At 41.0% G+C, this 13,867-nt stretch overlaps 1 protein-coding gene across 1 annotated transcript; it reads right to left on the reverse strand.

Moving 5' to 3' along the window:
• Positions 1-111: 111 nt before the first annotated feature.
• washc5 (WASH complex subunit 5) lies at positions 112-13,717 on the reverse strand. Its single transcript, XM_080857410.1, is given in 31 exon segments — positions 112-258; positions 415-486; positions 488-503; positions 946-1,061; positions 1,063-1,100; positions 1,826-1,922; positions 2,415-2,544; positions 2,836-2,939; positions 3,168-3,247; positions 3,332-3,434; positions 3,629-3,791; positions 4,000-4,124; positions 4,417-4,596; positions 5,129-5,230; positions 5,575-5,655; positions 6,010-6,150; positions 6,532-6,642; positions 6,867-6,942; positions 7,350-7,516; positions 8,079-8,191; positions 8,921-9,050; positions 9,472-9,599; positions 9,807-9,978; positions 10,254-10,367; positions 10,767-10,919; positions 11,542-11,734; positions 12,336-12,436; positions 12,529-12,613; positions 12,726-12,871; positions 13,051-13,338; positions 13,686-13,717. Coding segments are annotated over 30 exon segments (3,480 nt in total). The 5' UTR covers positions 13,237-13,338; positions 13,686-13,717; the 3' UTR covers positions 112-201.
• Positions 13,718-13,867: the final 150 nt, after the last annotated feature.

Raw genomic sequence — 13,867 nt, forward strand, 5'->3', positions numbered from 1 at the left:
AAATAGCTGGCATTTATCATTTAATGACAACACATTATTTCTAATGGAAATGCTATTTGTTAAAAAAAAATCTAACAATACATGATTTCATTACTGCTTTAAGACATTGAAAAGGCAAATGTGAGGGGACAGAGAGTTTATATCGTTGACTGAATGAAATGACATAAATTCTGCTGGTATGAAGGCTCGGCAACATAGCGATCACATCACAGTCCGGAACTCGTCAAAAATGAAGCTTGGAACATGTGCTTCAGCCACCTGCAGAAGGATGAAACACACTTGAAGTCATTCACTTCATTTGACCAAAAAAACATACCATAATAATATCCCTTCCATTGCTAACCCAACATTTCAGTACGTTTTAATGCTCTCCACTGTTACATTCAACACAGTATAAAACAGTATAGGTCCCACCTTGCGAGGGAGTTTTGTGTAGCGCACGTAGTCTTCCAGAAACATCAGCGCACCTACTACATCAGAAGGCATGGTCCGGAATCTTCTGGCTGTAAATTCATGTCAGCCGTCAGAACTGCAGCACGTTCATACAGTGCAAAATCATTTTGAAAAGTAGCAGAGGTAGCGAAGATCACCCTTATGTAAACAATAGTAAATAGTGTAGCATTCAGGTTTTATCGTATCTAGTGTTTGGGCTCTCTGCAACTCATATGCAAAGACTTTTGAGCCAAACCAGGTCTCTCTGACCCCTTGCTCTTCCTTGTCTGCAATAGTGCAGTGGTGTAGTCCAGGGTATACGCAGGTATACGGAGTATACCCACTTCTCAAAACAGGGCGTTTATCCTGTTCTGCCTGTATGGGCTGCTTAAAAAAATTCAGAGTATACCCACTTCTCTAGGGACCACTACACCACTGTAATAGTGTATGGCCCAATCATTTCCCTGCAAATCTACAATGAAAACAATGTGGGTTGGGGAGACTGTACTGTACCTCGTGCATTGCTCCATGATGGAGCGGATGAACTGGCCAATCAGGGCCAGGAACTGCTCTGTGTATCTGGAGTGGAACTGCTTCAGAAGGGTGAGCAGCCCTAGCACCAGTGGGGGGCCAGTCGACAGGGTCCGCTGCCTTCCTGCACGTCATTCCTGCACACGGGACACGCAGTTGTGTTAGTTCAGCCTTCATTACCTACACCAAGGAGGTTATGTTTTCACCCCTGTATGTTTGTTTGTTTGTTTGTTTGTTTGTTTGTCAGCAGGATTACGCAGAAACGCATGGACCGATTTCCATCAAACTTTGTGGGGAGATTGGGTAATATAATGGCAATAATTGATTCGATTTTCAGATGTCAAGGTCAAAGGTCAAGGTCACAAGGCATTCCTGCACACGGAACATGCAGTTGTGTTAGTTCAGCCCTTCATTGTGTTCAGATTCAAGTGTACTTTTATTAACCATCAAATATGCATAACACAACATAGAAAAAATTATGTTGTTGTTGTTTAGTATTCACGGACAGAATCTGCGCCTTTGACAGTGGCTGTTGTCTGTATCACTGCGTGGGCTCCAAAAGAGTTACATAGACAAAAATCAAGGACTGAGCTCGCTCTCAAAGAAGTACCTTAAAAACCGAGTTTTTCATCCAAAAGTGGTTCATTGGCTTCACCAGACAAGAAACCTAAAGTGCAAACCACTTTTGGATGAAAAACTCGGTTTTTAAGGTACTTCTTTGAGAGCGAGCTCCGTCCTTGACTTTTGTTGTTATTGTTTCACACAATAGTGTCAGAATTTGAATGTTTTTGATTCAGTAATTATTTATTTAGGTTATTTCAGTCAAAATGCTTCTGTGTACACTTGTGTGAGATGCTCCAACCTTGGTTTTTGAGGTACTGCAGCTTGGGCAGGTGAGCGATGAGGAAGAGGAAGTTCACGATGGGGAAGTACGGCAAGCGCTTCGTTGTGATGTAGATCTGAATTAAATCAATCAATCAATCAATCAATCAACACCAACAGGCAGTCTGACATTTGAATCAAAGTCAAAGTTGCTTTATTGTCAATTACTTCAAATGTCAAGACATACAAAGTAATCGAAAGAATGTTTCCCACTCTCCTACGGTGAAACACATAAAGTGCACAGGCACAACAGATAAGACAGGACATTACCTAACCTAATACTAAGTAGAACATACAGACAAGACATTACATAATACAAGTAGAACATACAGATAAACGTATAGCAGCATAAGTTTCCTTATAAAGTGAGGTTATGGTAGTGCAAAAAAAAGCAATTTGGTAATGTAGGATGTAAGATGTATTTGTTACATTAGCAGTGCAAGTTGAACTTGATCTGTGTACTATCTAGTCTAAATATGACATAAAAGAGTGAATATTCCAAGATGAATTCACTACCTCTTAACGTCCAATAAAGTGCGATTTCAAAAGAAGCTGAAGGAGGGACTAACCTTGTTGAGAGGGTTGTGAATCCCAGCGGTCTCCAGGTAAGAGGTGATCTCGTACAGAAGCGTGTTGTCGTCCTTGGGGTAAGGTAGAGACGGGTCCTGGTAGTGAGCCTCAATGTCAGCCAACAGGGAGCTGTGTGCAAAAGAGTATTACATTAATTAATTCAATTAATTAAGAGTAGTTCTAACCAAAACATTTTATTCCTAATAAATCAATTCACATAGTGAATAACTACAAATTAAAACATGCATTTGGTGGTTGACTAAGATTATCTCTCGGGACACATTCTCTTGTCTCATTAAAAAAATGGATACCTTTGACCATCAACAGACATTCAGGCACACCACAGAACACAGGTGCAGGAGGAAGAGGAGGAGGAGGAGGAGGAGGAGGAGGAGGAGGAGGAGGTAAAATGAGACCTACTTGTTGAGGTTTTCCAGAGCAGCGGCGAGATGCTTCGAGTCAAACTTGCAGGAGTAGTTCAGCTCGTTGGCTATCTGCTGCCGCAAAATCTGCATCTGACCCACCTGAGAAGGGACATGATTGTATGGAATACTACGTTCAGTCATACTGTTTTTACACGGTACGTAATAAACATATATTTTTACGTTGAAAGCTAATTTTGTTGTTATGACTTATTTAATTAAGAAGTTCTAACCAAAACATTTGATTCCTTATAAATCAATTCACAAAGTGAATAACACATACATTTCTTGCATGAGAAGTGATTAAATAAGACAAAAAAAAAGTATTACCTTCATGATTGATTCCAAATATGCCGGCCAGATCTTCTGAGTCTTAGCCACCGCGTTGGGGTAGACTTTGCCTGCATTGGCTAAGACCAAACACACAACAATCACCATGACCGCAATTTCAATAATATGACAGCTGTAGGCCACTGTAACTTAGGTGTACCTACCCACAATGCCTTTGACAGGGTTAACGGCACTCAGCATTGCTTTGAACACATCAACCACCACCTTGTCCCTGAGAATATTCTTCTGAAGTACCGTTAGGAAGTTCTAATGACAAAAGAATGTAAGGCGAGAGTGAGGTGAGAGGTAGGGTGTGAGTTTCATATGAGGTGGTCATCATCAAAGCTGACCTGATGCATTAAACACAACAGATTGGCAACTGCAGTCGTTCCCAGGCAATATCTTAATTATAACAAAACAATTCTCCCGTGAGATTCTTTGCGTGATCTGAGAGGATTTACCTGTAGCTCCTTCACGATCATGAAGCAGAGGAGTCGGTCGAGGCCGTTCAGCCCGAACGTGCCCAGGGTGTCTTGGATCTCAGAGAACAGTCTGTTGTTGGTCACCTCCTGGTGAGTTTTCAGGTCGTACCACGTGTTCATCTGGTCAATGTAACAGGTCACTCTAAAAGACAGAAACGATCCCAATATTAAAAGTGAAAGTGAAAGTGACTATGTTCTGGCAGAGATAGTGACACACACACATCTCTCAACTAAACGCGACCACTCTCTACTAACGACACAAAATAGAAAATGTGCACAGCTGAACACAGCAAAAGTAAGCATATATCCAAAGCTCTTCCTGCTATCTAATGGGCTAGATCTGAGCATACTTGGGATCTGTTATCCGGAGGATCTCCCTGCAGAGCCGTCCAATGAAGGTGGCAGACTCGTCCACAGGTGGATACTTGGGAATCGGGATGTGTGTCGACTGGTACATACTCTGCCAGTCTTGGATCTGAGAGAGTGGGTAACATAAGAATCACAATGACAACCAGTACAACATCAGTCTATTACAATCATAGTTCAAATGTTCTACAGTCCACGAGAACCGTACAATGAAAGTCTACTCTTAAACAAGTGTTGGACAGTCCACAGACTGTGTTAAACTAGTTAGTAAACAACTGTCCTGTCATAGTGTCAAAGTAAGTACATTTCAAGAGATTTCGCTGGTTTTAGCCACTGGCATCTCGTTAGCGATTAGCAATTGATCCGTTATGCTGCTTTAAAGAAGTGTTGGACGGTCCAACCTTTGTCCTGAGGAAGCTGTTGCACTCCTGCTCCACGTTGTAGTTGATGATCCGGGACACCTCCTCCTGCCAGATCTTGAGCCCGTAGATGCTGACGTAGTCCTGGATGTACTCGAACGAGCGGTAGAACCCGTCCATGGTGGCGGCCATTTCCTTTAGCTTCGGCATCAGCTCGCTGGGCTGTGAACGGGGAGAGGTGAGTGTTAATAATAATAATAATAATAATAATAATAATAATAATAATAATTCATTTAATTTATAGTGCACTCTACATTCAACTGAACCTCAGAGTGCTACAGTGAAACATAAAAAACTAAATGTAAAAACATATTTTAAAAACATGTTTTTAGTAGGAAACGCTTTTCTGAATAAAAAGGTTTTTATTTTATTTTATATTTGATACGGGTATAAACCTCCAAGTTAAATATCCTCCCTTAAGAGAAGGCTCTGTTTAAAAAGGATGGAAAGAATTTTATATACACGCACTAACTATACCCCACCAATTACTAGGTGACAAAAACAATTAGCAGGCTAATGACTAACGATCCGTTTAGTGGAAGCAAAGATCTGCCTTGCACTGGACCCAAAACTACGCCATGTGCCATTCTGTGTCAGCTTATGGAATGTGACACATTCATTGCCTGAGAGAGATAACACATCAACAACCAACAAAAACACCCTAAGAGGGACCGGGAGGGAGTTCAACGTTAACCTTTGCTTTGGGGTTGAAGATAAGGCCTTTGTGGAGAGAATAAGCCACACGCCTCACAAGTTCCTTCCTGATACCATCTTCCAGAAGCTGCTTAGGATCAACCTGAGAAAAGACAAAAATGTCTCACGGACAAGTTTGCAACAGTGGAAATGATAATACATCTAATACCCTAATACATCTCTGAAATGATGTACATTAAGCATTTTACCTTCTAATTTACCTTTTTATATACATTTTTTTATATATATTGTATTCTATAGACTGTGTATTTTATCTGAAGGACTTCTCTCATGTGTAGTACTTATTATGTTTGTATGTTTTATGTTCACTGTATGCACCTATACACCAGAGCAAATTCCAGGTAGGTGTAAACCTACTTGCCAATAAATACCATTCTGATTCTGATCTGATTCTGAAATCAAGTATCAGGTATCAAGACATTTTACCTTAATGATCCCAACCAGTGTTGTCTTCATCATTAATATCCCCTCAGTGAATACCGATATGGCGTGGGTGAGTTTGGCAACCTGTGGACAAAAACGTCACTTCTGTTACACCGGCTACATAATATTAATACAAATAATTTATTTTACTTGTAACACACTCTTCATTCAGAAGACTCTCAGGGTTTCCCCTCATGACAATTAAAATCAGCATAAAGAAAATCACTAGGCAAAAAAATAAAACATCCAGATTTAACAGCATTCAGCCAAATCGAATTCACAAGAGGAAAGCAATCGTCCATTAACTGTTGTGTTATACTGCATATTTTCAGTTTAAGTACATTGAGAGCAACTAAACCCAGAACAAAAATCAGTGAATATGAAAATGTACTTGGCCAATAAACATGATTCTGATTCTGATTCATGATCCTCTCTCACCTCATACCGTGCCCCAAGCTGGGCGTAGTCTTTCAGCTTGTCTTTGTCCAGGCGTGTGGGCACCTCCATGATGTCGTGGATCTGCAGCTTGATGATCTTGGCCAGGGAGGTGAACATGCTTTCTGGAATGATCTGCAGGACCTGAGGGAGGATGGTTTACAAAACAGTTCACAAAAACAATCAGAGTTAACGCAAGCGTTCATGCAACAGTTTCAGGTGAAAAAAAAACAGGTGGATAATATCCTGGAGAGGATCATTCATTAACCCATGAATTCTAAATATATTACTTTTATTGTATTAAGGCACACTATTGCTGTTCGACAATCTGTGGGTTCAATGCAACCCAAGTGCTTCACACTGGCTTCTGATTCCCTTGCGTGTGACCAGTCCAACACTCCCTTTTAAAAATTGTACTTATATTAAATAAATATTCTTCTTAAAGTGAAAAATGACATTTACACATAAACTTATCCATTTTTACATATGGAAAAAAAAAACTAAAAACACCTTCTCCACTCTCACCTTCCTGACGTAGGCCACCAGCTCTCCCGAGTAGAACTGGGACACGCTTAGCAGATCTGGGCTGTTGGCCTGGTTGATGCGCAACAGTGGCAGGTCCAGGGCAGAGGCCAGCTGTTCACGGTACAAACACAAAGCATAACAGTTTTCTGTTAACGATTTATATATTTAGTCTTTTGATGAACATACAGCATAACAGTTTCTGTTTACGATTTATATATTTAGTCTTCTGATGCAAGGGCAAGTCATGGTCTTGTAGTCAGTCATGCACGTTACCAGTGAAGGTCAATAATCTCATTAAGGAAGGTCACACGGACGTAATTAACGGAGTGGTTTACCTTGAGGAAAGTCGCTCGCAGTTTAGTCACCATTGCTGGGCTCGCTCTGATGCTCTCCTGCATTATTGCGGTGAAGCTGTTACAGATTTGTGAAGAAAAGAGAAAAGGCATTCTTGAAATAAGACCACATCGATCCTCCGGTCACACTTAAGGAAGCCGTTTGAACACAGCAAACAAAGGAGACGCGTAGTTCCTCAGTCCCATGTACAGTAGAGTACAGTAACCTCGTGTTATTGCAACCCAAGATATGAGATGTTAAGAAGATAACACATGACTAGGACTGTGTAAACTAGGGATGCTACGGTACACAGTATTGTGTCGACCCATTCGGTACGACCCCCTACGGTTCAATATGCACACGTGAAACGCAGTATATTGATACAGATCAGGAACTAGATCACCTGTCTATGAGCTGCCAGGCGTATGACAGATCAGGAACTAGATCACCTGTCCAGGCTAATGACAGAACAGGAACTAGGTCACCTGTCTATGAGCTGCCAGGCGTATGACAGGTCTCCCACGATCTGCATGGTGATCAGCACTTCCTCCTTGATGTTGATGGTGCGGATCATCTGGTGCAGGAACTTGCGAGTATCAGCCAGGAACTGGCACACCTGAAGGTTGGACTCCAGCTGGTGGAACTCTTGCACCTGGTGGGCAAGGCAGGTATGACAAGCGTCACCTTCAGAACAGCAGCAGTGGGCATGTTATAACATCTGCTCTACAAGAAAATCTATGGCAACATGAAACAACGTATAGGTTCAGAAAGGACAAGTTCCTCCTTGTTACATATGTTGATCATCTGCATTGATCATCACAACAGTTGTTGAACTAAGGAGTGAAATTCATTAATGAAATCAGCTGACACATGAATGTGTGTATAAGCCCTTTGTGTACAAAAGTACAAAAAAGTACAAGACAGAATTCACTATTTAAATGCATAGCATTATAAATACACTAATACACTATAAATACACTAACTACTTGCATATCTTACTAGCCTTCTATAGTCAGGTTTCAATGAAGTAGCAAACATAACACCATCTTGTCTCAGTGACATAAAAAACCTGTTCTCACCTCGACTAATACACTATAAATATACTAACTACTTGCATTCTTGCTAGCCTTCGGTAAGTCAGGTTTCAATGAAGTACCAAACACAACACCATCTTGTGCCATCTTGCCTCAGTGACATACAAATACAGTTCTCACCTCGACTAAGGCCTGGATGAGCTGAACAGTCTTCCTCCCAGCCGCTGTGGAGTCTTCATAGTTGAGAGACTCGATCTGTTTGGAGATCTCTCTGAACCAAGCCTGGAGATTCTCTACAGAGAGAAGAAGGACATCATGGTTGGAACCGATTCATGATATTGAAATGATATTCAGGCTCTGGGCTCTGTAAAGCATCTTGAGACAATTGTATTGATATGGGGCTATATAAATACAATTGAATTGAATTAAATTGAATGATATGGGTGCTAATGCAGTATGTGTGAGACGAAACGGCCCACTGATGACTCTGGTAGGCGAACGGGAAAGAGGTGAGCTGATGTTGTATCATGCAACACTTCTCCTCGTGAATCGGTTATAAAGAATACTAGAGATGCTTTCCCATTGGCTTTAAACTGTAGCTCAACTTGTCGCAGAAGACCAAAACACTGGATAACCAACAACAGATATCATTCTTAGATGTCATAATAATGATAACAATAGATACCATTCTTAGATGTCATAATAATGATAACAATAGATACCATTCTTAGATGTCATAATAATGATGATAACAATAGATACCATTCTTAGATGTCATAATAATGATAACAATAGATACCATTCTTAGATGTCATAATAATGATGATAACAATAGATACCATTCTTAGATGTCATAATAATGATAACAATAGATACCATTCTTAGATGTCATAATAATGGTGATAACAATATATACCATTCTTAGATATCATAATAATGATAACAATAGATACCATTCTTAGATATCATAATAATTGTCTACCATTCTTAGATATCACAATAATAATGATAACAATAGATACCATTCTTCTCCACCCTGGTGAGAGGCTTGACCCCGGAGAAGACCTCAGCGAGCTCGGTCATCCTCTCTGAGCCCTCCCGCTTGTAGCTCTCCCACTTCATCTGCTTCTCAGTCAGCATTTGCTTGAACATCTGGAGGAGATGATTTAAAAAAACAAAAACCAAAAAAAAATATTTCAGTCTCTGCTGACAGCATCAAGGGGTTCTTTAAACCTTCTCTAAAATTAAGACTAGTGCTGTGAAACTATTAACATATTTAATCGCGATTAATCGCATTTTTTGCGAGGCCAAAAGGAACGTTAAATAATTTTTTTTTAAAAACGTTAATCGCGCAATAAAATAATTGACGGCGTTAAAATGGGTTTGCGTTAACGCCGTTAATAACGCGTTAAACTGAGAGCACTAATTAAGACATTTTAAGGATTCTAAAAATCAATCAATAAATAAATATATCATTTCTACACATAAACAGCAAAAGGACGATCCAATGTGGAACTACAAATCTGAAGCAAGTCTGTAACTTCTAAATTCTTAAATGCTGTCCAAAGCTTACCTCCTTCAGAATGAACTCAAACTGGGCAGTGTCCAACAGCAACTGGAAGAGAATCTTGGGGCTGTACTTGGAGTCGTTGATGACTTGCTCTTTGATCTGACGCAGCCTTTTGTTATTTGGATCATAGACTGAAAAACAGAAGTCGAGAAATCTGAATGTGTACTTCACACACACCTTAAAAGCTATTAGGATGTTTGTTGTACTTTTAATATTTATTTTAGTGTATTGACCCTTGTGGCACCAACAGGAGCAGGGCGCTAAATTTCGTTGTATGCAAATACAATGACAATAAAGGCTATTCTATTTAAATTTCAATACCTGATCTTAAATCTCACCTGCTTCTGCAGTATGGAGCATCAGCCAACGGATGGCGACATTGCAGTCCCGCAAACAGTTGAGCAGCTTGGGGATGTTGTCTAGGACAATCTCCTCTCTGAGAAACCCCTCTTTCAGCAGCTGCTGTACGTGCGGTCTCAGGCTGTCCATACTGGCAGCATATCGGCTAGCCTACAAGGAAATTTTAGTGTTAGGGTCGGATGGAGTGAAACAGAAAACTTAAAAACTAATGAGATTAGAGAATAGAGAACCCTGTGAGAGTTCACTGTACAAGGTCTTTACATTTCACGACATGTTTGTGTATGTGACAAATAAAGCACATAAACTGTACCTGTTCTCTGATATTAGCCGTGTCCAAAGTGTTAGTGTTAGGGTCGGATGGAGTGAAACAGAAAACTTAAAAAGGAATGAGAGAGAAAAGAGAAGCCTGTGAGTGTTCACTGTACCTGTTCTCTGATGTTAGCCGTGTCCAAAGTGTAGTTGAGTGCCGTCTTGGCAGCTTTGTAGGGCTCCCACGCCTCGATTAAGTTCACAGTGATCCCCATGTATATGCTAATTACCTGCAACGGATACATTGATGGGTATTCAGCCTTCACATTGAACATTGATGCAAGTTAGGTAAACAAATCTAACCCTCTGTAAACAACACTGTTTATTTAAACTGATTAGCAATAGGACTTTAATCGTAACGCTCGTACACCATAACAATATATTAATAACATAGAATAAATGTGACCATTTCATCCATTAACACTTAGTATACATTTACATTTAGTTATTTAGCTTATTTACAAGGAATTTTGCATTTATACATCAGCAGTTTAGGGGTTCGGAATCTTGCTCAAGGACACAAGCACACTTGGTAAGGAGGAGTGGGGAATCGAAGTAGCAACCTTACAACCTCCTGATTACTAAACGACTCCTCTACCTCCTGTACCACTGTCTGACTAATCTCTTACCCAGTTGTCAGGGAAGTATTTGTCGACAATCTCTCTCATCTTAGCCTGCTGTGTGATGAGGATGCTCGGGGTGAAGTACAGGCAGACGTAGAGCATGGCTGCTTGATTGGCCAGAGCGGTGCTGCGGTGTTCAGGAAGTGGGTAGGCGGACACCTGAGGAAACAATGTAACACATCAGGAAGTAATGAGCACAGATAAAACAAGACCACTGCCAACAAAACAGCGCAGAGGCGTAACACACGCACCTCCAGACTGCAGAACAGTTTCATCCCTAGGGCCATCACAGAACTAAATAACCACACAACCCTCCTACCCTCCACCCAGCACAACTTGTCTTGATCATCTCCCTATTTATGTGTGAGTGCGTGGGGTTGCAAGCATGCTTTAATGTGCTTTAGTGTGATTGAAAGGTGTATGTGGATGTAAGCATTGTTTTTTTTTAGTGGTTGCACAAGCAAATTTCGTTGTGTATCTAATGCACAATGACAAATAAAGTTTATTCTATTCTATTCTAACAAGTTAGGGCAGCATTGAATACCACATTTAAATCCTCGTATACATTAGAAGTGAAATGAATCTCACATCAGCATTCACACAAAAAAAATAATAGATTGAGGTTCTACCCAAACAAGATCGTAAATAAACAACCGGTCATGAAAAATGAAAAACATAGAATGGACAATAATTGTATCAGTCAGCTTTTGATACTGGCTTCTGACGTTTGACTAAGATAAAAGATTCTTTCAAGTCTCCTATCCTCCCTCCTTCCACTCGCCTGGTTGTAGATGTCATCGGAGCGCAGTCGTCCGATCACCATGGAGACGAAGGTGGGGATGATGGGCACCCTGTGGAAGTAGCTCTCTGGGTAGTTGGCGGGGCGCTTGGCTCCGGGTTGGCTGGAGTAGCCCGTGCTGCGCAGCAGCTTGCAGATGTCGTCCAAGTTGGAGTCTGCCGAGGAGCGTGCAGCGCTTGAGAAAAAAAACACAGACACGTTCAGTCAATGAAGTAGGGTGACCAGAAATCCTATTTTACCCGGACATGACCTCCTTTCGAGACCTAAAAAAATGTGTCGGGCAGGGATTCCAAAATTGTCCGGGATTTTGCCTCGTCGGATATTTATGTTTCTCTGGGTCTTTCACAAACTAGTTTTTACACCCTTACAAGTTTTGGAAAGGGTATCTCCCTTACGTTCCACCTTTTTGCACGAGCTCTGACTGTAGAGAGAACTGTCATTGGTCGACTAGTTGCATTGTTCACAACAGCACATGACATCTGCATGTGGAAAAGATGTCAAAACCTTGTTGCCAGGGGAGGGGTCATCTGTATGCCATACACTACCACGCCCCCTCCCCCCCCGACAAGGTGTCCTCTTTTTCTCAAACTCAAATATGGTCACCTTAGTTAAGACCACAGTATTGGAGAGTCTCATAAGGGTAAAATAAGTTTATATACGAATCTCAAGTTACCACGGATAACACGGACAGTCATATTTACAAGGAGAACATTCACATCTGTCAGTTTTGACCCCTAATGTGTAGAAGGGAGAATCACTGAACTGATCACTCTCACCTGTATCTGTAATACGACACCAGCATCCTCTCTCTGACTTCTCCCTCAATCTTCTGATCGATGACCAGAAGCATTACCCCATACAGATACAAGGCCTCACACTGTAAGAAGAACCAGACACACAGTACATTATTGACCATTCGCTATCATACCAGCATAAGAGATTGTTGGTTTTGGGGCCAGTTTTCATTACCAAGAGCTGTTTTCCATCTTCATTCAGGAGCACAGTCTCTAGGGTCTGCTGGATATACACGCCTTCATTAAGGTCATCTAGGTATCTTCAAAAAAGATATTCACAAGGTCATGAAATCACACCAAATTTCAATTCTGACCTCCACATATTGTCTAACTCTACTTGTTTCAAATGAGCGGATGGGTTAGATCTTTTACCTTATCAGGTCCACTACATACTTATGGACACTTTCAAATGCCAGGTAAAACCGTGACAGAATTTCAATGTTGTTCTCCCTAAATTCTTCATCCAGGTCTTGAAGTTCTGGTTTTGCTTCTAGTTTTGCCTCATAGTACTCTGGTCCCTTGGAATGAAAAGCTTACAGTTCATTACCGGACTCCAAAAGATAGTCTTGAATACATTTACAGTAGGCTACAGAACATCAACAAAGATTATGCACACAAAAAGTGCACGTCAAGTTTTACAATGCAGTGAAGAATCCTAATAGAAATATAGGAACTGTGCTCAAAATGTTGAGATTACTTTGAAGTAACTGAAGTCGCATATGATGTCTCCGTATTTCTGTTGGTCGATTTTGTCCTTGAGCCTGAAGACCACCGGTATAAACTCGGAGAGGCGAAGAAGCTCGGCGATGATAGCATTTCCCCTGGACACAATCCGAAGGATGGCCTGGCCGCACAAGTTATTCTCCGCCAGAAAGTCCACCATGACTGCGAGCTCAATTCAGCCAGACACCACTTCGGCTCTTGGAGTCATGAGACGACGCTCGCCAGAAGTACTCTCTTGGCAAGAGCAATTGAACATCAGCTACTACGGAGGAGGAAATTTGTGATAGAATTGGCACCTAATATTGCACGTAAAACACAGGTTGGATTGTCAAATAGCCTACTATTGAATGGAATACTCTGCATACACGTGACATGCATACAGATAGAAGCAAAAGCTACCACCATTCATTGCATCGCCATACGTAGACTACTCCAAGCATCTTGATCATAACGAAATCAGTGTATTGTAATCAATCAGAAATGATTATTCGGGGTAGCAAGCTCATGGGACGCACTATAGTGAAAACGTAAAAAAATGGCTGTCGTTAAGTAGTGTGCATCGTCCAAAACGGAATACATTAAACGTACAGCAAGATATTTTTCTCCTACCTTTTAAAAGACCCTACCAATTCCTGTTTACAATCACATGACCAGAGCGGTCAGATGACTTTACTCGCCTGCCAACCAACAGCGACCAAGTTAGACCGGCGCTTTCACTATCACGTTGCTTCAAAATATAAGTAAGAGTTCAACATGGGTCTCGCGTGAACAGCACAATATATCGTTCTATG

Source organism: Sprattus sprattus (genome assembly GCF_963457725.1).
Source record: "Sprattus sprattus genome assembly, chromosome: 19".
Lineage (NCBI taxonomy): Eukaryota > Metazoa > Chordata > Actinopteri > Clupeiformes > Clupeidae > Sprattus > Sprattus sprattus.